The sequence below is a fragment of the Dioscorea cayenensis genome, chromosome 6 (genome assembly GCF_009730915.1).
Source record: "Dioscorea cayenensis subsp. rotundata cultivar TDr96_F1 chromosome 6, TDr96_F1_v2_PseudoChromosome.rev07_lg8_w22 25.fasta, whole genome shotgun sequence".
In the NCBI taxonomy this organism is placed as follows: domain Eukaryota; kingdom Viridiplantae; phylum Streptophyta; class Magnoliopsida; order Dioscoreales; family Dioscoreaceae; genus Dioscorea; species Dioscorea cayenensis.
In genome coordinates, this window is record NC_052476.1 from 14,065,591 (window position 1) to 14,091,049 (window position 25,459).

Genomic DNA, 25,459 nt, shown 5'->3' on the forward strand with positions numbered 1-25,459 from the left:
CCATTTGGCCTGGGAAGCAAGGCAAAAATCCTATGGTGCATCATTCTAGGATTTGTGCATTTAGAGAGCTCCATTTCCGTATCGCCAAGCACATAGCTGAATAAAAGCTAAGGTCCAGATGATTGTGACTGACCTAATATTTACAGCCCTCTAATATAGAAGGAATTCAATAGCTTCATTGAAGCAATAAGCTTGAATGTATCGGCTGCTTACCATCACTATGAACCAGATCACCTAAGCATTAGATGCCTGTACAGCCTGCACTTCCAAATAAGTGGAGCATATGCAAAGTTTATGCAAGATATAATATTTATTGCTGGCTTCCTCATCAAGGAAATCCGCAATACAACTATCAGTTGTTATTGAAATTGTTATAGCAGGAAATTTTTTAATTGAACTTTTTATTAAGAGAAATTGATTTATTTGTTGTTATATCTACTATAGATGTTGTATAATTTATTTATTTATTTTTAACCAGGATCATATTGCTGATGAAATTGGTGTCTTGTCACCCAATCAACTGGAAGTTGATGAATTATTTGCTGGTGAGGTAATTTTTAAGAAAATTTCAAATAACCTTATTTGCCTTTATACTTATTCCAATATCAGTTTTTGGCTTCAGTGATAAGAATTTACATTATCATACTTGCTAGAATTAAGTTACCATCAAACCAATGTTATCATTGAAGAGTTGTGGCTATTTCTGAGGAAATAAAAGAGAGTGATAATCATGGTTCACCTGCATGGGTGAAGCCATGGGTGGAGAGATGATGAGAGAAGAATCCAATATATTAAATCCAAATATTTTAATACTTCTCCATGTTCAATACAATGCTAGACTTGTGCTTATATATACTAAGCATAACATCTTTCCTAATAATAATATGAAGAAATATAGAGATTATCTTCAAGTAAATAATAACAGCAGGCATTGGGTCTCCTAATATGCTAAAAGATATAATCATTTCTTGATACTATCAGAGACTTTCCTAATATATCTGATCATCAAATATATTTGGTGAAAATAGGAAAAATAGTTTGTGTATATCATTAATAAAAGAGTACAAGGGTATATATAGAGAAATATTAGGGTTTTGTGGTATGGGCCCAATATGTCCCATTAATCAAATATAAACTATAACATAACTCTAACACTCCCTCTCAAGCTGGAGCATATATATATCGAGCATGTCCAACTTGTTACATAGATTACTAAAGACTTTAACATTTAAACCCTTGGAGAAGATATCCACTAGTTGCTCAGATGACTAGGTATATGGCGTAGAGATGACTCCCTTCGATACCATATCACGAACATAGTGACAATCAACCTCTACATGCTTGGTACGCTCATGGAATGTTGGATTATTTGCAATGAAGATGGCGGTCTGGTTATCACATAACATTTGCATAGGTATTGTGATAGGGAATCCCATTTCAGATAGAAAAGACTGCACCCAAACCATCTCACAAGCTGTCTGTGCCATCGATTTGTACTTGGCTTCTGCACTCGATCTCGAAACCACATTCTGTTTCTTGCTTTTCCAAGTATCCAAGTTTCCACCGACATACGTACAGAAGCCCGACTTAGACTTTCTGTCTACTCTATCGCCAGCATAACCCGAGTCAGAATAGGCTGCAACGTCCAGGTGACCATGATTCTGCAACGTCCTTGTAGAGAAGAACCCTCAGAGCACCCTGCCAGTGAACTTCTCGTGGCTCATGCATAAATTGACTCAGGAGTCCAACTGCGTAATATATATTAGGACGAGTAATTGTCAGATAAATGAGCTTGCCAATCTGACGTTTGTATTGACCAGGATCTTTGGGAAATGGGGAAGATGTCTCCCAGAAGAGTGGTAACTGCTCAATAGGTGCTCTCTGGTTTACAACCCAATAAACCAGTCTCAAGTAAATCCAACACATACTTTCGCTGTGAGAGCGTCATCTTTCCTTTGGCATATGCAAACTCAATACCAAGGAAGTATCTGGGTCGTCCTATGTCTCGTGTAACGAAATGCTTCATTAAATGCTCCTTAGTCCTTTGAATGCCCTGACGATCGTTACCCGTCAACAAGATGTCATCGACATATACCGCAAGTACAACACAACCAGATGAAGTGTTCTTATAGAACACAGAGTGATCCACATTACACCTGCGAAAACCATCTGCAACTGCAATTACACTTAAATTTTCAAACTATGCACGAGGAGTTTGTTTCAGACCATAGATCGTTTTCTTGAGCTGGTAGACAAGATTCTCCCCCTGAGCAACATACCCCGGAGGTTGCTCCATAAACATAGTCTCAACTAAGTCTCCATAGAGAAAGGCATTCTTCACATCAAGTTGACAGAGTGCCTATGATTGATTCATAGCTACCGACAGTAATGCGAATGGAATTCAGACGAGTAATTAGTGAAAAAGTCTCAGCATAATCGACACTATAAGTTTGAGTAAAACCACGGGCCACCAACCGGGCTTTGTAGTGATCAACTGTACCATCCGATTTGTGCTTGACAGAGAAGACCCATCGGCAAGTGACGACGCTAGCATCAGCAGGGCGAGGCACAAGCTCCCATGTACAACGAGATCTCTAGGCTTCCATTTCCTCATCCATTGCTGTCTGCCATTGTGGAAACAAATGCGCATCCTGGTAGTTCCTGGGAATTGACTCAACAGACAAGAAAAGAGCAAAGGTGCGGAAGGACGGGTGAAGATTATCATAAGAAACAAAAAGTGACATGGGATAAGAAACAAAAAGTGAGATGGGATGTTTAGTACAAGAACGAATACCTTTGCGAAAGGCAATAGGAAGATCAAGAGATGGATCTGCATGGTCCGGGGAGAGAACCAGAGGAGGCGGAGCTGGCGGTGGTACACGTTGGCGGTGATGATAAACCTGTCCAAAACGGCTGTCATCTGTATCCATTGAAGGAGGCGTCACACTAGGCATAGGCACAGGCGCAGGGACAGAAACAGGGATATGGAGAAAAATATTAGATGACGTAGTCAACATATCGTGAGAAACTGAGTCAGAAAAAAATGATTTAAAATTAAAAAATACTAGACATCCATAGACACATAATACTTCCGACTAGTCGGGTGAAACAACCGGTATCCACGTTGGGTGCTGGAATATCCAACAAAGACACATTTAAGCGCACGTGGGCGCAACTTGTCCAAATCAGGAGTTAAATCCTGAACAAAACCAACACAACCGAAAACACGAGGGGACAAGTGAAACAACTCAGTATTAAGTAGAAGATGACGTAAAGGAACTTCTCCCCCTAGAGGTGGAGAAGGCATACGATTAATAAGATAGACTATAGTTAAGATAGCATCAGACCACCAATACATAGGAACATTACACTCTACCAAGAGAGCACGCAACATCCAAGATGTGACGATATTTTCTTTCAGCAACCCCATTTTGTTGAGAAGTGTGTGGACAGGTGGTTTGATGAATAATCCCAAAGGATGCACACAGAATTTACAGCAGAAGATACAAATTCTGAAGCATTATCGGTGCGAAGACATTTGAGAACAGTGGAAAATTGATTTTTTATTTCCAAAATGAATGTTTTAAGGACATCAGCAATAGACCGACGGTGTTTTAACAAATATACCCATGACACTCGGGAAAAATCATTAACAAACACAACATAGTAACAATGACCAGAAATAGACACGACCTTAGAAGGTCCCCAAACATCACAATGAACTAAATCAAATAACGACCGACTAGACATTAGAGTAGAACGTTTAAAGGTAGCACGATAATGTTTACCCAACTAACACGACTCACATTGAAACGACTCGACCTTAATCCAAGGCAAAGTTTGCTGAAGACAACTAAGAGAAGGATGACCTAATCTACAGTGCCATATGAGTGATGACTCGGAGTCAGGAACAGATGCTGCCAAACCACGAGGAATATCATCACGCACCAACGTATACACGCTGTCACCACGATTACGCCCCAAACCAATCCTCTTCCCGTCTGCAAATCCTGAAAAATATAGTGATGGGAAAAAAGTTACATTACAATTCAAATGTTTGGTGATCGTAGAAACGGATAGCAAGTTAACAGGAAATTTAGGTACGAAAAGAACATTTAGTCTAAGCTGGGAGGAAGCCTGCATAACTCCCTCTCCGGACACTAAGCATGATCGTCCATCGGCAATTGCCACAGAACGAAAAAGAGACGGAGAAAGATTTTGGAAAAAAGGTTTTGTACCTGTCATGTGAGAGGAGGCCCTAGAGTCAATTATCTAGGAACTATCCTTGGAAGCAAGAAAGGCATTACTTGAGGAAATAGGAGAAGAGACTGTGGCGTGAGACGCTGTGCCCTGTAGCTGCTGGAACCGTGCAAAGTCAGCCTGAGAGATAGAGACAAACTGTTCAGCACCGAAAGTGAGTGATGGATCGACCACCTCGGTACTAGCATTGGCCACTGTCGGGCGACCATGCTTATCCCAACAGCGATCCTCAGTGTGGCCAGTCTGTCGACAGAAGGTACACACAAACCTACTTCGAGAATCACCAAGGCCAGCTCCTCGACCACCACTAGAGGAGCCTTTACCACCATGCCCATGAGAAGCTAGGAAAGCGAACTGATCAGAGGACACAACGGGTGATGGAAATGTGGATGTAGACAGTCGAAGCACGCGAGCATAAACAGCAGCAAGATCAGGCATTCTCTCAAAACTCAGACCTGGTTTTGCACTTCAAGAGGGAGCCCGAAAAGATATGCGATGACTGTAACTTCATTCTGTAATGACGAAGGATGGTCAGACCAAGAACTAATGGTTGGTAAATATCTAGCTCATCCAACAGGCTACGGATGTGAGTGAAGGACTGAGGGGCTGTACGATCGCCTTGACGGGTTGTAAACAGTTGCTCATGCAACTCAAAAACACGAGAGATATTTTTTCATTTCCAAATGTCAATTTGCACATCTCCCAAATTGCCTTTGCAGAAGTCAACATCACCACACTTCGGGCAATATCCGGCTCCATACTACTGGTCAACCATGAGTGAACTGCAGCATCCTCAGCAAGCCAATCAGTATACTTGGCATCCTTAGAGTCTGGTGGATCTGCCGTGAGATATGACGATTTCTTATGAGCCATAAGGAACTGCTCAAAATTGTGCCCAAAAAACATAGTTCCTCCCATCTAACTTTGGCGAGGTACAATGGAGATTCTTAACTAAAGAATCATGAGACGAAGACATGACGAAGAGACAAAACCTTTAGCAACGAGACAAGGGCATCACTGGTGAGGGCTGAGGATCATCACCAAGTGCCCATAGACCAACGAGAACGGCGAGAGATGAGCGGCGTTTGGCGGTAGAGGTGGCGGCGGCGGGTGGAAGGCTAGGGGTTTGGAGTGGCGGTGGCGGTGGCGGCGGCTAGGGTTTTAGGTGGCGGCTAGTGTTTAACCCAGTGCTCTGGTACCATGTGAAGATTGGAAAAAAGTTTGTATATATCATTAATAAAAGAGTACAAGAGTGTATATAGAGAAATATTAGGGTGTTGTGGTATGGGCCCAATATGGCCCATTAATCAAATATAAACTATAACATAACTCTAACATATTTCAACAATATTACATGTAGATAATATTCATATTATTTGTTTTTATGAAATGATTAGGGCACTTGTTCTTTAAATTTCATTAAATACATAAAGATGAATAAATGATGAAGCATGCGGTTACAACTAAATGAGTAATTGAAGTAACTGTCTACTCTATTTGATTAAATATAGAAGAATAAAATTTTATTTCTTTCCACTGCCCTCTCCCACTCTTGCCTTTTCACGGTTTCACATTCAGGGACGGATATGCATTTGGGGCAGAAGAGGCAAATGCCCTTACTGAAATTTAAAAAGTCCATAGGGATATATTTGTGTATAAAGTTCAAAATTTTTAGTTTCTTACAATTTGCCCTCATTGAAATTGAAAAATAAAAAATATACGGTATTTTCATAAATACGAAATAAAATAAAAGTATACTTGCAAGAAAAGTGACTTTATTTGCAAAATAATAAATATTTCATGTATAAATATGAATAAAACATGAGTTTTATAATAAATAATAAAAAAAAGTTAAAAGTTCGAAAAAAAAAATTCTTCTTTTGAATAAAACATGGATTTTATAATAAATAATAATAATAAAAAGATTAAAAGGTTAAAAGTTAGGAAAAAAAGTCTTCTTTTGTTGTCTTTTAGCTTTTATGCTTCTTCCACCACCATCGAGCGTCACTTTCAGTATTCATCCCTTTCAAGTTTTAAGATTCCCAAATTTAACCCAACATATATTACCATCAGAGAGAGAAAACAGGAATAAATTCAACCCCACCATCACTAGGCGCCACTTTCATGATTCATCCCTTTCAAGTTTTAACTTTCTCAAATTTAATTATCCAACCCAACAAATGCCACCAGTAGAAAGAGAAACACAAACAAAGAAATAAATTCAAGGGTGCAATGCGTTCTTCTTCCAACTTTCATTAGTGTTACGAGTGAATTTTTTTATTTTTGTAATTTTTATAGTGTATTAATATGATGAAGCATTTATTAATTATTTAGGGTTTTATTATATTGACAGACTAATTTGTTTTAGAGATTGATTTATGTTTTATTTACATTGATATTATCATATATGAATTATGATTTAAGATTGGATAATATCATAATGCTTTTTCTTGAAATTGAATGGAACAAATAAATGCTAATTGGAATTTAACACAAATAAATATTGGTCTTTCTTATGTTGTGATTGTATATTTGTGTTTGGATATATTTTCTTATTTTTTAGAAATTATATAAACTAAATTAAACTATATAATGGAATTTGATATGGATAAATATCTTACAAAGAGGAAGCCAGTTTTGGAGGAATCATCCGTTATCAATACTAGTGACACTCAACTTTGTGCAAAGAAAGGTCATGTTGAATTAAATTTAAATGATCTTTCTTCATATCCTAGATTAAAAAAAACAAAAATTGGACTGTCATCCTAACAAGAGAAACAAGGTTCAAAGAGCTTATTTGCAAAAAAGGTTCATGTTAACTGTACACATAATTTTCCACAAAATGTAAGACAACACATTCTTTTAATCCCTTATGGTTCAAAGATTAAGGTAATTCCTGCTTTTGGCTTGTGTTATTATCTTTATAGACTAGATATTGGCAAGGTTTTTAAAAACCCAAGGCGGGTTTCGAGGCGCTTCTCAACCGTGAGGCGAGGCGTAAGCCTCAATTTTTTTTGAAAAAAACAACAATAATATTTTCTACCAAATACAAAGTAACAAATATATTATTTTTATTTATAAAATAAATTATTTTTTCAAACTTATCTTATCCGATTAAAAATATTATTTTTTTATTTATAAAATAAATATTTTTTTCAAACTTATTTTATCTCGATTAAAAATATATTATTTTTTTGTTTATAAAATAAATATTTTTTTAAAAAAATTAATAAAAATTATAACTTATCTTATTTGTAACTCATCTTATCTTATTTTGTAGTTTATTTTTGATAAATTTTGTCATTTTTTTACATAATTTTTTTAAATTAAAAAAATTAAATTGGTACGTACTACTTGCAAAAACCATAGGTGTTGATGAGTTTTTTTCTTTATTGAATTTTTACATATAAAAAGTTTCTATTAATGAAAGTATATACATATAAATATTTTTTTTATTTGCTTTAAAAAAATTAAAAATGATATTACAAAAAAATCAGGGATTTTTTTGAGGCTTAAAGCCTCACACGCACCGAGGCGGTGCGCCTCGATGCGTGCGCCTCTTGACAGTGAGGCTTAAGCCTCAGTTTTCAACCTCAAGGCGTGCGCCTTGAGGCTGTTCCCTTGCGCATCGCCTTGAGGCGCGCCTCAAGGCGCACGCCTCATCCGATTTTAAAAACCAGGGATATTGGAGAGCAAGCAAGTTGTCATTCTTTGGTTTTGGAGGATTTCAAAAATTGGAAAAAGAAAGATTTGATATTTATGTTAGAGGTCCTAACATGCTCACAACCTACCTTGAAAGAGATGTTGAGATTTGTTAACTCAAGAGCAACATGTCCAATTTGCTTTTGGAAGGCAATCTGATCAAGCTCGAAAAAATTATAGAGTTCACTTAACTACAACACTTGATTGTCTTCAGTTTCTCTTATGTCAAGGTTTGGCCTTTCGTGGTAGAGGTGAAACAAAGACTTCTCATAATTGAGGAAATTTTCTTGAATTTAGATTTCTTGCCAATCACAATGAAACCATCAAAGCGTTGTAATGGAGAATGCAATAGGAAATTTAAAAGTGATAGCGCACCATATTCAAAAAGACCTTGTTTACGCTTCTACAATTGAAACTACTAATGCTATCATGAAGGATCTTGTAGATGGTTTTTATTTTGTTCCATTTTACTTGATGAATCTCGTGATGTTTCAATTAGAGAACAAGCAACTATTACTTCGCGCTATGTGGATTCCGAGGGGTATGTTATTGAATGTTTTTTTTGGTTTAGTACATGTTAGTGATATGCCCTCTTTGTCACTTAAAGAACTATTGAAGCAGTATTCTTTAAGCATGATTTGAGTATGTTAAGAATACGTGGGTGAAGCGATGATGGAATAAGTAACATGCAAGGAGAACTCAATGGTCTTAAAACCTTTGATCATGAAAGTGGATGCATATGTTTATAATGTTCATTGTTTTGCTCATCAATTTCAATAGGCACTTGTAGCTATGGCAAAGAATCATGTTCAAATTGCATTGCTTTTTAACTGTGTTGTAATTTGTGAGTGTAATGAATATTGTTGACGCTTCATGTAAATGTAGAGATGATCTGCGGGAGAAATAACTTAACAAGGTTGTGGAGGCATTACAAGTTGGTTAACTTTCTAAGGTAAAAGGTTTAAATCAAGAAACAAGCCTTTAATGAGCTGGTGATACACAATGGGGTTTACAATATGGGTCTTTGATTAATTTGATCATTATGTTCAGTTATTGATGTGCTTGGAATTGTTGTGGAGAATGTCATTAGCTTGTTGCATAGAGGTGAAGCTTGTGTCTTATTAGATTTAGTACAATCTTTTGACTTTGCTTTCAATTTGCATTTAGGGAAAAATATTTTAGGATTTACCAATGAATTGGCAGTGGCATCACAAAGAAGAGATCAAGATATTGTGAATGCAATAGCTTTAGTTAGAGTAAGTAAGCAACAATTGCAAACAATGAGACGGGATGGATGGCAATCTTTATGTAATGAGGTCTCTTTATTTTATGAAAGGAATAATAGTGTTGTCCCAAATATGGATAATATACTTGTAACTTGAGGAAGACCACAACGCAATGCTCATAAAATGACAAATTTGCATTATTATCAAGTTGAGTTGTTTTACATTGTTATTGATATGCAACTTCAAGAATTCAACAATTGATTTAATGTGGTGAATATGGAGTTGCTTCTGTGTGTGGCTTCTTCAAGTCCTTGTGATTCTTTCGCAACTTTGAGAAGGAAAAATTGATTCGCCTTGCTTAAGTTTATCCATATGAGTCTTTTGATGCAGAAGTTCTTGTTCTTGACAATTAGCTTGAAACTTACATTGTTTATTTAAGATCTCATGATGAGTTTAAAACCCTTAAAGATATGAATAGCCTTTTCATAAAACTTGTTAAGACAAAAAAGCACATTGTGTTCCTATTAGTGTATTCGTGAAATTAGCTTTGGTATTACTGGTTTCTGCTGCATCAATTGAAAGATTTTTTTTTTGTTAATGAAGATTGTTAAAAAGTGCTTGCGCAACCAAATGGGAGACTCTTGGATTAATGATTGTTTGGTTACATGTATAGAAAAAGATAGATTTTGTAGCATTGATAAGGAAATCATCCTGCAGCATTTTAAAACTATGAAAACTCGTCAAGAGGAATTGTAATATTATTTTTATATGACAAAAAGCTTTTGATGCACTTGGGCTCATTATATATATTTATTTTTTATATTTAATATTAGTTTGCCCCCATTAAACAAAACTCTTGGATCCATCCGTCGCTTGTTGACACAATCCCTTCAATCTACAGTAATCATCCCTTATCCATAACACGTAACTAGAGCCATATACTAAAGTGTGTGTTTAACTTTTGAGCTTTTTTGTAAAAATCCAAGTGACTATAAACCCATGATGTCAGCCTTCCTATACCAGATCCCATTTGCTTTATGAAACTATGCACTTTATCAGCCTAAGTTTAGCTTGAATCCCTAAATACTATTATCCTTCCTTTCCATGTTTGGACCCAATTTTTGAGCCTCCTTTATAGGGATAAGCTTTCTAATCCATTAAGATTGTGATTACCCTATATGAGTATGATTTGGAAGCAAGATACAGTAGTATGAGTCATAGAGATCTCTAAATGCATGCTTGATCTCAAATTGAGAAAGTTAGAGAGATTCATGAGAACAGTCCAATGAGCATGGATGTCAAGGCAAATGAATATATTCAAGATATTGAAGACTTATCAGGCCACAATCATAATCATCTAGACTTGCCCTCCATGTTTCTCTATATAGTGGTTTACTTCTGTGTATAAAGTTAGTGCACCATTTTAGGGAACGATCTAAACGACAAACATGCTGACTTTCCTAGTTTTCTTACGTGGCTCACTCGTTTGCAAAGTCATAATTTACCTTCAAAGAATCCTGCAAGGATAAAAAACTAGACATCCTCTTAGTAATCCACTTTTTAATTGATCATGGATGGCTCTTCATGGAATGTTCCTAGTAATAAAGACATAAACTTAGAAAATTCACTTTTCAATGAAGACAGGTTCATCTTGAAGGAAAATTATAGGTATAGAGCATTTCAAATTGTGGAACACCTAAACATTTTCTTAGGTGGATGCTCTTAACAAGAAAGACGCAAATTTTAGATTCTACTCCACGTGTCACTAGGTTACCTCTTAAGAGAAGTTTGGAGTTGAAATTCTCAAAATAATGAAAAGACTGGATTTTCCTTAGTAGTCTACATCCTTTTAGACTATGGTGTCTTTTTAAGGAATCTACTAAAAATTGCAATTTGCCAAATTCTTAAGGATGAATATTAAAGAAATGCCATGGAATAAAAGTTTCCTTAAACAGCATAAAAAATGCATGAAATTTGTTAAATTCTTGACCAAAATTGATGATTGTAAGTAAAATTCACATAATCGTATGTTATATTTGGATTAATATGTTCCAATTCTTACAATTTTCATCCAAAAAAACATGAAACTTGTTAATTGTGAGAATTTGTTTGTAATATTTTTAAAGGGCAAGGCCCTATTTATGCATGATTATGGTATAATAAACATAAATAGAGAATCAATTAAATCCCTTATTTAAAGTTGAGATAATCTTTACAAATATTCTCAAATAGTCTAACCCCCGAACCCCCCTTCAAGTCGGAGCATCCCCCTTACCATCCTCCTCTTCAAGTCGGAGCATAGGTATCAAATATGCACTGTTAGAGTTTAGATTGGTTAATTGGCCATATTGGGCCCATACCACAAAACCCTAATAGTTCTCTATATACCCTTGTACTCTTTTCCTGATTGATAACCAAATTATTTTTCGTATTCTCATATATTATCAGAGCCAGGTTAGACCCTAGCGGCCAACCAAAACCTTAGCCGCCGCCGCTGACGCCACTCCAAACCCTAGCCTTCAACCCGCCGCCGCCACCTCTACCGTTAGCTGCTGCTCATCTCTCGCCGTTCCCGTTGTTCTATGGGCACCTGGTGATGTTCCTCAGCCTTCACCAGTGATGCCCTTGTCTCGTTGGTGAAGGATTTGTCTCTTCGTCGTCATGTCTTCGTCTTGTGGGCGTGGTAAAGGCTCCTCTCGTGGTGGTCGAGGATCCGGCTGTGGTGATTCTTGGGGTAGGTTTGTGTGCACCTTTTGTCGACGGACGGGCTACACTGAGAATCGTTGTTAGGATAAGCATGGTTGTCCGGTAGTGATCAATACTAGTACAGAGTTGGCCGATCCGTCACCTACTTCTGGTGCTGAACAGTTAGTTACTATCTCTCTGGCTGACTTTGCGTGGTTCCAGCAGCTACATGGCATAGTTTCCCATGCCATAATTCTCCTATTTCCTGAGGTAATGCCTTTCTTGCTTCCAGGGACAGTTCCTAGATTATTGACTCCGTGGCCTCCTCTCACATTACAGGTACAAAATCTTTGAAAATGGACGATCTTGCTTAGTGTCTGGAGAAGGAGTTGTGCAGGCTTCCTCTCATCTTAAACTAGCTGATGTTCTTTTTGTACCTGAATTTCCTGTCAACTTGCTATCTATTTCTGCGATCACTAAACAGTTGAATTGTAGTGTTACTTTTTTCCCTTTTTGCTGCACTTTTCAGGATCTGCGAACTGAGAAGAGGATTGGTTTAGGGTGTAATTGTGGTGACGACGTGTATACGTTGGTGCGTGATGATATTCCTTGTGGTTTGGCAGCTTCTATTTCGGATACCTAGTCATCACTCATTTGGCACTGTAAATTGGGTCATCCTTCTCTTAGTCGTCTTCAGTAGCCGTTGCCTTGAATTCGGGTCGAGTCATCTCAATATGAGTCGTGTCAGTTGGGTAAGCATCATCGTGCTACCTTTAAACGTTCTACTATAGTGTCTAGTCGGTCGTCATTTGATCTAGTTCATTTTGATGTTTGGGGACCTTTTAAAGTCGCTTCTATTTCCGGTCATCATTACGATGTTGTGTTTGTTGATGATTTTTCCCGAGTGTCATGGGTATATTTGTTAAAAGACTTGTTGATGTCCTTAAAACATTTATTTTGGAAGTACAAAATCAGTTTTCCATTGTTCTTAAATGTCTTCGTACTGATAATGCTTTAGAATTTGTATCTTCTGCTGTAAATTCTTTGTGTGCCTCTTTTGGGATTATTCATCAAACTACCTGTCCACACACTTCTCAGCAGAATGGGGTTGCTGAAAGAAAGCATCGTCACATCTTCGATGGTGCACGCACTCTCTTAGTGGAGTGTAATGTCCCTAGACATTTTTGGTCTGATGCTATCTTAACTGCAGTATATCTTATTAATTGTATGCCTTCTGCACCCCTAGGGGGAGAGGTTCCTCTACGTCTTCTACCTGATACTGAATTGTTTCGTTTGTCTCGTGTTTTCGGTTGTGTTGGTTTTGTTCAGGATTTAAGTCCTGGTTTGGATAAGTTGTGCCCGTGTGCGCTTAAATGTCTTTGTTCGGATATTCCCGCACCCAACGTGGATATCGTTTGTACCACTCGACTAGTCGGAAGTACTATGTGTCTATGGATGTCACGTTTTTTGAGTCTCAATCTTTTTTCTTCTGACTCGGGTTCTCACGATTTGTTGACTGCGTCATCTGATATTATTCTCCCTATTATTGTTTCGGTTACTCCGCCTATGCCTGTGCCTAGTGTGACGCCTCCTCCAGTAAATCCAAATGATGGTCGTTTTGGATAGGTTTATCATCACCGCCAACATGTACCACCGCCAGATCCGCCCTCTCCGATCGTCTCCCGGATGATGCAGACCTGTCTCTTGATCTTCCTATTGCCTTTCGCAAAGGTATTTGTTCTTGCACCAAACATCCCATCTCATTTTTTGTTTCTTAAGATAATCTTCAGCCGTCTTTCCGCACCTTTGCTCTTTCCCACGTCTGCTTCCACAATGGCAGAAGGCAATGGATGAGGAAATGGAATCCTTGAGATCTCGTGATACATGGGAGCTCGTGCCTCCCCCTGCTGATGCCAGCGTCGTCACTTGCTGATGGGTCTTCTCTGTCAAGCACAAAGCTGATGGTACAGTTGATCGTTACAAAGCCCGGTTGGTGGTCCGTGGTTTTACTCAGACTTTGGTGTTGATTATGCTGAGACTTTTTCACCGGTTGCTCGTTTGAATTCCATTTGCATTCTACTGTCGGTAGCTATGAATCGATCATGGGCACTCTGTCAACTCAATGTAAAGAATGCCTTTCTCTGTGGAGACTTAGTTGAGATAGTGTTTATGGAGCAACCTCCGGGGTATGTTGCTCAGGGGGAGAATCTAGTTTGCCAGCTCAAAAAAGCGATCTATAGTCTGAAACAGAGTCCTCATGCATGGTTTGAAAAGTTTAGTGTAATTATAGTTGTAGATGGTTTTTGCAGGTGCAATATGGATCACTCTATGTTCTATAAGAACAATTCATCTGGATGTGTTGTATTTGCGGTATATGTCGATGACATCTTGTTGACGAGTAGTGATCATCGGGGCATTCAGAGAATTAAGGAGTATTTAATGAAACATTTCGTTACACAAGACATGGGATGACTCAGATGCTTCCTTGGTATTGAGTTTGCATATGCCAAAGGAAAGATGACGCTCTCACAGTGGAAGTATGTGTTGGATTTACTTGAGGAGAATGGTTTATTGGGTTGTAAACCAAAGAGTACACCTATTGAGCAGTCACCACCCTTCTGGGAGACATCTTCCCCATCTCTCAAAGATCCAGGTCAATATAGACGTTTGATTGGCAAGCTCATTTATCTAGCAGTTACTCATCTTGATATATCTTACGCAGTTGGACTCTTGAGTCAGTTTATGCATAAGCCACGAGAAGTTCACTGGCTGGGTGCTCTGAGGGTGCTTGCATATGTTAAAGGAGCTCCCGGCAAAGGTCTTCTCTACAAGAATCGTAGTCACCTGGACATTGCAGCCTATTCTAACTCGGGTTATGCTGATGATAGAGTAGACAGAAAGTCTACGTCGGGTTTTTGTATGTATGTTGGTGGAAACTTGGTTACTTTGTGAAATAAGAAACAAAATGTGGTTTCAAAATCGAGTGCTGAAGCAGAGTACAGATCAATGGCACAGATAGCTTGTGAGATGGTTTTGGGTGCAGTCTCTTCTATCTGAGTTAGAATTCCCCGTTATGATACCTATGCAGATGTTGTGTGATAATCAGGCCGCCACCTTCATTGCAAACAATCCAACATTCCATGAGCGTACCAAGCATGTGGAGGTTGATTGTCACTATGTTCGTGATATTGTATTAAAGAGCGTCATCTCTACGCGATACACCCAGTCATCTGAGCAACTAGCGGATATCTTTACCAAGAGTTTAAATGTTAAAGTCTTTAGTAATCTATGTAACAAGCTGGGCATGTTCGATATATATGCTCCAGCTTGAGGGGGAGTGTTAGAGTTTAGATTGATTAATGGGCCATATTAGGCCCATACCACAAAATCCTAATATTTCTCTATATATACCCTTGTACTCTTTTCCTTGATTAATATCCAAATTATTTTTCTTATTCTCACATGCACCAAGCTCGTTACATATGTATTCAATTCGAGGACCTCTTAGAGACTTTGTGAAGACATCTGCAAGTTGATTGTTGGAGTTGACAAACTCAATAACAATAAGTCCTTCAACCAGCTTCTTCTTTACAAAGAGACGGTCGATGTCAATGTGCTTGATCCTTTCATGAAAAACTGGATTGGAGGCAATGTGTGAGGCACCTTGATTGTCACATTTGAGTTTTATTTGATTCATTTTACAAAATCTTAGTTTTTCTAGAAGTTGTTTGAGCCATATAAGCTTACATGTTGCATTGGCTATGGCTTGATACTTGGCCTTTGCACTTGATCTTGCTACCACATTTGGTTCCTTGCTCTTTCAAGAAACTAAGTTGCCTCCAAATAAAACACGATAGCCTAAAGTTGGCCTTTGACCAGAGGGGCATCTTACCCAATTGCATTTGAATAGCAACTAATCTTTATATGCCATTTATTCTAATAGCTTAAGTCTTTTCTAGGTGCTCCTTTGATGTACTTTAGTATACGAAATGTAGATTCCCAATGAATATCACATTAGGAGTTCAAAAATCAACTCACTACGCTCATAGCAAATGAGATATCTTGTCGAGTTATTGTGAGATAATTAAGTCTGCTAACCAATCTATGATATTTTCCCTAATCTAATAAACGTTTTCCCTGTCCCGATATAAGTTAACATTAGGATTCATTAGAGTGTTAACCGGTTTGGAGGCTGTTGGAAATATGTCCCACATCAGTTGTGTGATAAAAGTGTAATGAGTTTATATATAGGCATAGGGGTTGAGCCACTAAGTCTTGAGACTTTTTGGTGCAAGACCCCTAAGCTTATGTAGCATCCATATAGGGCCCACTAGTACAAAATATAAATCTACCATGGTATCGGAGAAATATAGTGGAACCCAATATATATATTTAACAAAAAAAAAAAGAAGGACCTCTGAGACACAAGTAGTGTACAAGTCCATGTGTGTAGGACCTCTTAGACACAAAGTAGTGTACAAGTCCTGGTAAAAACAGACCTCTGGTGTACAAGTCTTAGCAAGTTCAAACTGAAAAAAAATGACCCAGTTGAACTTGAGGGAGGGTATTGGAAATTTAGGTCCACATCGGTTGTGTGATAGAAGTGTAATGGGTTTATATATAGGTATAGGGTTTGAGCCACTAAGTCTTGAGACTTTTTTGTGTAAGACCCCTAAGCTTATGTAGAACCCATATAAGGCCCACTAGTACAAAATATAAAATCTAACCGAGTCTAATAAGCCAGCTTTTTCAAGAATGTCTAAGGCATACTTTCGTTGAGATATTCCCCACTTGTCGATTGTGCAACTTCAATATCTAAGAAGTTTCTGAGTTTTCCCTTGACTTTTGTCTGCAAATGTTTGAACAAATCATCCTTCAGCTATTAAGTACCGTTGTTATCATTTCAAGTAATAACTATGACATCTGCATAAACTACCAAGTATATGCAATGTGATGATGAGTGATGGTAGCAAGCAAAATGGTTAACTTCACTTCATATCATTCAAAATGCTTGTACCATATTGCTGTATCTACCAAACAAAGCTTTGGGAGATTGTTTAAGACCATAGAGAGACTTACATAGTTTGCATACAATCAAGACTCTTCCTGAGCAGCAAGCCTAGGTGCCTGCCCCATATATACTTCCTCTTGTAACTCACCTTAGAGAAAAGCATTTTTGATGTCAACTTGATGAAAGAGACCAATTTCTCATGGCTGCAATAGATAAGAGAAGCTAGGCACTCACCATTTGGGCTAGCAGAAAAAATGTATCACTGCAATCCAAGCCAAAGAGTTGTTTGTACCCTTTGGGAACAAGGCATGCCTAGAGGTGATCAATTTTACTATCTGGACCTACTTTGGGAGTGAAAATCCAATGACAACCACCTGTCATTTTCCTAGGCGACAAAGAAACCAATTCCCAAGTATAATTCGAGTGCAAAGCTTCCATTTCATTAAGCATGGTTTGATGCCAATTAGGATAGGATAATGCATCACCTGCAGTTGTAGGAACAGAGGAAAGGCTTGAAACAAAAGCAAAATAGGCAGGTGATAAACAGTCATATCGTAAATAATTGTAAATGGGATAAAGATTAGCTATAGATTGTTTACCTTTTCATTCAGCAATAGCAAGATAGTCTACATGTAGGACCGAGGTAAGAGGATCATCTAACAATAACAAAGAACGGGAGTCGCTAGGAACTGCATCTGACGAATAGTTGGCATCAGTAGTAGGATGAGGACATCGATGATAAGTGAGCTATTGAGGATCATCGAGGGTACCATAGATGGATCTTCAGGAAGCAAATAAGAAGTTTCACTAGAATAGGTTATACCTGATTAAGATTTGATGAATTTAGTCGAGTGACTAGGAAAAAGAATTGTTGCTCGGAGAAGGTGATAGTAGTAAACATGAAATACTGGTTTAGGTCAGGTGAGTAGCATTTGTAACCTTTCTGATGATGAGATTAGTCCAAATAGATAATTTGAGAGCTTTCGGGGCCAACTTATCCTATCCTAGATTGAAATGATGGACAAAACAAACACAACCAAAGGGATAAAGTGGAATAGCGATGAGGTGGCTATTTCGGAAACAATACAGAACGAAGAATTTGATCCTGCAAGACTTGAGATAGTATGTAATTAGTAAGCTAACATGCAAAACAAACAGTGTCCAACCAAAATTTAGTGGTAAGATTGGCATGCAACAGCAAAATACAAGCATTCTCGATGAAGTAACGGTTTTCCTTCAGCCTTCCCATTTTGTTGAGGTTCATAATGGCAAGAAGATTGATGTAGAATGCCATAGGACATCATAAAGTCGTAAATTAAATAGAAAAATATTCCTGAGGATCATCACTTCTTAGAGAACAAATAGATGTGTACCAAATTGTGTTTTTATTTCAGTACAAAAACTCTGAAAAATTGTAAACAACTCAGAATGATGTTTCATGAGAAAAATCCATGTAAATCTAGAATAGTCATCAATTAAAGTGACAAAATAATGGATACCCAAAACAAAATTGACTCAATTTGGAACTCAAACATCTGTATGAACAAGAGAGTAAGGGGACTTGGCCCTATTATTGACTCTTTGAGGAAACAAACTATAGGTATATTTACCCCATTGATAAGACTCAATTAAAGAATCTAATGACAACAAATCAGGAACCAACTTCCATAATTTGGAAAGAGATGGATAGCCAACAAGATGATGAAGATGTGTTGGATAGATGAATTTGGCACTAGCTATCAAAGACCAGCATGTATCAAATAATAGTAACCCCGTGAGTCATACCCTTCGCCAATCGTCCATCTTGTATCTAGGTCCCCACGTCCCGTATAAAGACACAATCAGGTGTTAATGTTACTAAACAAGAAAGAACTTAAGTTATTCGACTAACACATATCAAGTTGAATGGACTTTTTGGCACATAAAGAACAGAGTCTAAGGTCAAAGAGAGAATGGGTTTAGTCTGTTCTATTTCTTCGATGGCATTTTCATTCTCATCTGCAACAATAATATTAGGTTAACAACAATAATATTTGGTAGAGTATCAAAATATGTGAGTGATGAGAAATTATCCTTATTACCAGACATACAATCGGTAGCACTAGAATCTACCATCCAAGGTCCAATAGAGCAACCATGAGTAACACAAGTTGTTGGACCAAACCATGAGTAACACAAGTTGTTGGACCATTGGTGTGTTCAATTGTGGTAGAAGTAGTGTGTTGGGTAGTCTGAAAAGCATTCCCGGTGCAAGGAGTGGGTGCAGCTGGAAAAGGACCACCGTTTTTCTTCCAACATCTTTCCTCAATATGTCTAGTCTTCTTGCAATTAGTACACCTGGGTGGTTATTATTGGATCCGTTTCTTCCACTAGTCTGCAGTGTTTTGAGACACAAAAGCTGATGGCATTGGATCAAAACTTGATGGAACAAAAGCACATTAATTTCATATCGTATTAAGTAACCTCCTGAAAGTGTCTTTCATGGTTGGACTAGTGGAGCTAGTCAAGATCTGATGACGACCTGGTTTAAATTCCGATTTGAGCCTCGATAAAGAAGCAACCATGAAGAGCTTCTCACATTGTGCAATATGATCTTCAAGGGTTTTTGCAAAAAGCATGAAAGCTTCAAATTTTTGCATAAGATCACGGATTTGTCCAAGATTCTCTGATAAGTCTCCAAAGTGCTTTCTTGCTTTAGATTTTTGATACTGCTCACTATGGTATACAACCTATAGATGTCATTTGTATAGCATTCTAAGGCTTCTTCTTGTACCTCATAGCACATCTCAGAGGAATGAAAAAGTTGTATCAGAAAGGGACCAATAAACTGCCATAATAGATTTTGCATAGCTGGGCTGCTTCAATTTATCACTGCTGGCTCAGGCACTTTCTCAACCATCTTAGTGAGATGTTCAACGGGTCCTTATCCCTTAAATTACATTATAACAGAGGCTACCCATGAAAAATAGATGGTAGGCCCTTTCAATTTTTTTTGTGGTGATAGTGAAAGGCTGAACTAGCTGTTGAGCTAACATTGCTATCTTCCAATATAATGATCTTTAAACCAAATTATAATTAAAAAAAGAGCAAAAGTAATATGATTAAATTAGAGTGTCGGAGGCGGAATTTGAGGCAATACATGCCGGAAACAGGCTCAGATGGAGCCGAAATTGGTTCTGAAGAACCTAAGAAACTCTGGTGAGTTTTTTGGTGACCGCGGATAGCGGCAGACAGTGGAAATTGAGGGTTTCATCTGGTCAAATCACAGTGAGTCTGATGGTTCTGGTGGTGTGTCTAGACACTCCACATACGAAGAGGTCTGGGATTTACCTGTAGCAAATTGTCGTTTTCCAATGAGGGTGTGGCAATTTGTTGGCAGTCGGGTGGCGGTGAAACACTCGAGGTTGAACGACCTGTGTGAGGCAAGCCTGATGGTGTGATCAGAACTCCGATCGGACACCATAAAGATGGTCGACCATCGTTGACAGTGGTGAACCCATACCGGAATTGCTGCACAGTAAGCAAACAAATTCTCTCTTATGAATTTTCTTTTTGATACCATGTGAAGTGAGAATTTGTGTGTAATATTTACAAAGGCCAAGGCCCTATTTATACATGGTTAAACAACCATAAATAAAGAATCAGTTAAATCCTCTAATTAAGGTTAAGATAATATTCACATATATTCTCAAATATTCTTTGAAAACCTTATGACCCCAAATTTGAACCTTGAACAAAACTCTGTTCACTTTTATATTTTATGTAAATTGAACCTATAGCCTTACTTTTGGCATGCAATTTCAAATAGGAAAAGTAAAATTTACACTATCAATAATTTTCTCTTTCTTCCTATTTGAACTGAGTCTTTTAATTGGTTTTTCTGCAAATGGCAGGCTAATTAGTTAGAAAATGAAAGCAACATTAACATTTTTGATATAGAAATCAAATTATGATATCTTAATTTGCATTTCATATTGTTGAGTAGAAATTCGATGGTCAATGTATTTCATTCTCTCAAAGACTATAGCTTTGTCGCATGAGCAACTAAAAGGCTAAGATTTCAGGATGTCACACTAACGAATTGTCATTAGGTGCATATGGTTCCAACCTTATTGAAGATCTTCTTATGAAGCTTTCAATGCTAATTAAATGTAGAAGTCATTGGAGTGAAGTTAGTTTGCTGGTTCATTCACTTAATTATGCTCCTTCATGGTGTTGACTTTCACAAGTTTTCATTGGTTCGATGTTCCATTATCCATATAATGGTTGCATTCTTAAGGATATTGACTGTTGAATTGACTTATATAAGAAAAGAAATACATGTTCAATTTTATGCATGCTCTGTAGTTTGCATGTTTATGTTTGTTCAATAGTCTTATGATCCATAGTCCATACAGTTTTAGCGTTACTGATGATATTAATCAATGAGCTGAAGGGTGTCAGAAACTAGTTTTTCATTTGTGCTCTGTGTTCTACATTGTGATTTTGATGTTATATTGGTTGTTATATCTAAACCTTCAGGTTGGTTACCTTTCTGCATCAATAAAATCAGTTGCAGATGCCAGGGTTGGTGACACAATCACTCATTTTGGAAAGCAAGCTGAGAGCGCCTTGCCGGGATACGAGGAAGCCACTCCAATGGTGTTCTGTGGTCTATTTCCTGTTGATGCTGACCAGTACTGTTTTATAGTGTATTTATATTGAAATTTCATCTTTACATGACCTAGTACAAATTTTCCAATTATTCCGTGGTCATACTAACAGGTTTCCTGAGTTGCGTGATGCTCTAGAAAAGCTTCAACTCAATGATGCAGCTTTAAAGGTGAATAATCTTATTTATTCTTTAAAAGAAAAGCTCAGAATTAAAATTTCAGCAACTTTAAGGATTTGATGACTTAAATCATCTTGAATGGATGATTTAATGGCAAAGGACAGGAATGCATGTTATCAAATATAACTACAGTAAATCTTATCTTCATGGGAAGGCCTACTCTAGTCGGTGTTACTGGGGTACAACATATATGGGAAATTTACATATCCATATCTTATAAAACTTTTGACTGCTATTGTGGGATTGAAGTCTTGGTTGGTTAACATAGCTTTCCATCAGTATCCTTTCTCCTAATTTTTGATGAGGCTCCACAAAGGGAGAGCAAATGTTTTTTCCCAAGGATCTGAGACCTAACTTTGTCAAAATCATGATTAAAACCCACTAAAAATAGGTACACATGGTGACTTTTCCTTTTCATGATATTTACAATGTCAGTTGGACAATCCCATTCATCATTATAACATTAATCCAATTCTTGCCATATTGAGAGCATCTCATTGTAATAAACAGTGATTTTATGCTTTCCTAGTTTATACATCCATAATTTTGTTTTTCAATTGAAAATTTGTGCAGAGCATTCAACATCAGAGTAAGTTTCATGCACTGTCTCCCGAACATCTTTTGAAATAGGAAGGAAGAGATATGGTTTACCTATGGTTGGCTACATTGAATTGGTTAACCACACATTGACTAGCGAATTTTCGGATCTTTACACCCTAAGGGTAAGGTCTCTTGGTGCAAGTTGTCCCAATTTTTTAGTCAGATGCTTGAGCTTGTCCCTGTCATTAATTGCCAACTTCATGGACTGAGCCCATCCAGATAATTTTTTTTTGCTTTTAGTTTGTAAGAGGTAAGCTGAAAAGAATGCTGAGAGAAGTAATCTCCCCCATGAGCCATGCCTGTCTTGAGTGTCCCACCAAGCATTGAACTTCTGATTTCAGAGGAAGCTGATCTTCATGGTTGTTTTTGCCATAGAAAAAAGAAAATTAACCTGGGTCTAATACCATGTGTTTTTGTAAGGAAGGAAAAAGAAAAATTAATTCTTCCCACTTATTGATAATGCCAAATAAACGTTAGAAGATTTACAGGAAATCATACCACTATATAAGGGATTGGATCCCTCTAAACTAGGCCCAGGTGGATTGTCTTATTTCAAGGGCTCTCCTTTATTTGAAAATTAAAACTTGCGTAATATAAAGCAAATCTACCTTCCTAATAAAACTGCTACCTTTTAAGACCAGATTTTGCTCATTATCTAGGACAATAGCCTGATATTCTTGATAATTTGACAATTTTGATTATAAAATTGAACATTGACAAAGCAACAGAAATTATATATATGTATGTATGTATGACTGCAGCATAGTGGCGATGTTGTTTTCATTGTTCTATCCCCAGTGGATATTAGTCTTTTGATTTATATGCCTGAATTGCCCTAGCCCTAAAGCAAATTTGTTGATCTTAGGAGAAGGCTATCAAAGGCATTTTAATGTAAGACTAGGATTATGAAAGCAAGTAGAAAGTGAAGCTTTCATGTATTTTAGATGAGGCTCTACCAGGCTTGTTATGGATGTTATGGGTTGGCGCTTGCATGGTAATGTGTTAGCCTAACTCTTCTCATTGTTCGATGAATTTTATCCTTAACTCACAAGCCACATGCCTTAGCTCTCCTAATTTAGAATTTGGTTTCATGCCTTGTTGAAGATCACCATCTTGCTTCTGTTGCCTTTTCATAGACCTCATGACCCAACACATCTGATATGTGTCAACCCAACTATCACATTCATTTTATAGATCACCCCTTAACCTATTTTAAAGGGCAGGACTTAGCTCTTCTTACTCCAAATTTGTTTTCAATACCTTGTTAATTCCATTAGAAAGTACTTTTTTCTTTCCCGTCTACTGTCAAGGCAAGTCTTAAGGTAACTATGATAGGGAATATAGTTGAAGTCATGAGTTTAAATACATTAAAGTAATCAATAGTCCCACAATGGTAAATTTGGTAAATATGAATTTGAATATATAAGCTTAGGTCTCTCATCCTATTGGCTTAATCTTTTGGGTTGTATCGAGTCCGCATAATATTTATAATTTGCATCTAACATGGTATTGGAGTTAGGTTTGTTTAGTCTGTTTGTATGGAGCTAGTTAAAATATTAAGGGGACATATTGGAGCAGCTAAAAATCCGACATTAGTTAAATTGGAAAACTAAAGATCTGAATGTATAAGCCGAGGTCTCTCATCCTATCAGCTTAAGCTTATTAGTTGAATAAAGTCTATATAATATATTTCGTTTGCATCTAACAAAATAAGACATAATCTATTTTGATATTGTGTGATATGCACATTTTGGAATAACTTTAATCATAGTTCTTTGCTATGCTTGATGTCAACAATTTAACAAAACCACTTCAATATACTTGCCCTTTAACATGAACACTAGTTTGTATTATTGAGCATGGATAGTGGTTGTCATGACTGAATGTGAGATATCATGTCTACTTCATGATTTCTATTACGTACTATATGCATTGTTTGTTTTCAAAATTTGTGAGTGTTGTTGTATATATTTTGTTTTATTATAATATAAATTAAAATTAATTACTAAAATTTGAAGTCTATCTACTGCCTTAGTTGCTTAGATATTGTTGCTTTGGCAAGAAGGCAACTATCTAGACCAAGATGTTAAGAGCTACGACAAAATTGTTCCATTTTGGTCCTTAAGTTTCATGTACTCTCGGGAGAAATTTTGAAGGGCAATAATAAGATGTTTGATGAGTGAGGAGTGGCCACTTTTTTCAACTTTTTGTAAGGATGAAGGCACCATACACTAAATGGAATAAACTTATGTCATACTATGAAACTACAGAACATAATGTTTAAGCATACCTTAATGGGGAATGATGGATTAAACATAACAATTGGGTAAGTACTTGAACCTAAAAGCTTTTCTTTTCTTTTCTTTTTCCCTTTTTTTTTTCTACAGTAACTAATTAAAAACTTAGGTGAAGAAAACAGAAATATTATCTTAAGTTTATTATGTTAGACTAAATTACATACATAGGAGGTGATACAATAGGTTTTCCAATGACAAATGACTGCAATAAACATATTTAGGAGATTAATGATTCATGAAGTAGGCTCCTTGTGTAGCAGAGATGCAATGAATTGATTCCTAGCCATAACTTGACTAACATTAAATATTAGTATTTCTATAATTTCTCTTTTTGAGGTCATTGATTAGTTTACCATGACTGTTGAGATTGAAGTTTCGTAATTCAAACTTTTATGTTGATGGTGTCATATTAAAAATTTAACCCTAGCAATTTTATATTGGCATTTGAAGTCAGTTATTTGTATGTATCTTGACATGATTATCATTCATCAAATGAGAGAATTTTAAAGGCTGAAAAATATTTGTTGGAATGAATGCAGTTGGATACAGATTATAAATGAGTAAGCCAAATTTGCATTATCGGATGCTAGTTTGTATCAATTTCTTGAAAGTCAAACCAAAGGTTGAATTTGAGGCAAAATACAAATACTGCTGCCTTGCCAATTCATGAACTTATGTCTATTTCTCAATTATTTTTTTCTGTGAGACTATTATTGTCTGATTTGTTACTTTTTTGATAATTTACAATAATATTGTCATTCTCAAATATAATTTGTTCAAGAAGTTCTAACATCTTTCTGTAATCAGTAAAAAGTTCTAAATATTCACTTCAAAAAGAAAGAGCTCT

The 25,459-nt window shown here is 36.9% G+C and overlaps 1 protein-coding gene across 1 annotated transcript in view; it reads left to right on the forward strand.

Moving 5' to 3' along the window:
• The window catches only part of LOC120263419 (translation factor GUF1 homolog, chloroplastic), a 51,715-nt gene that overhangs the window by 14,728 nt on the left and 11,528 nt on the right, over positions 1–25,459 (forward strand). Inside the window, exons 10-12 of the mRNA XM_039271309.1 lie at positions 479–550; positions 21,406–21,560; positions 21,649–21,706. Coding sequence (XP_039127243.1) covers positions 479–550; positions 21,406–21,560; positions 21,649–21,706 — 285 coding nt within the window. The remainder of the gene's footprint in view (positions 1–478; positions 551–21,405; positions 21,561–21,648; positions 21,707–25,459) is intronic.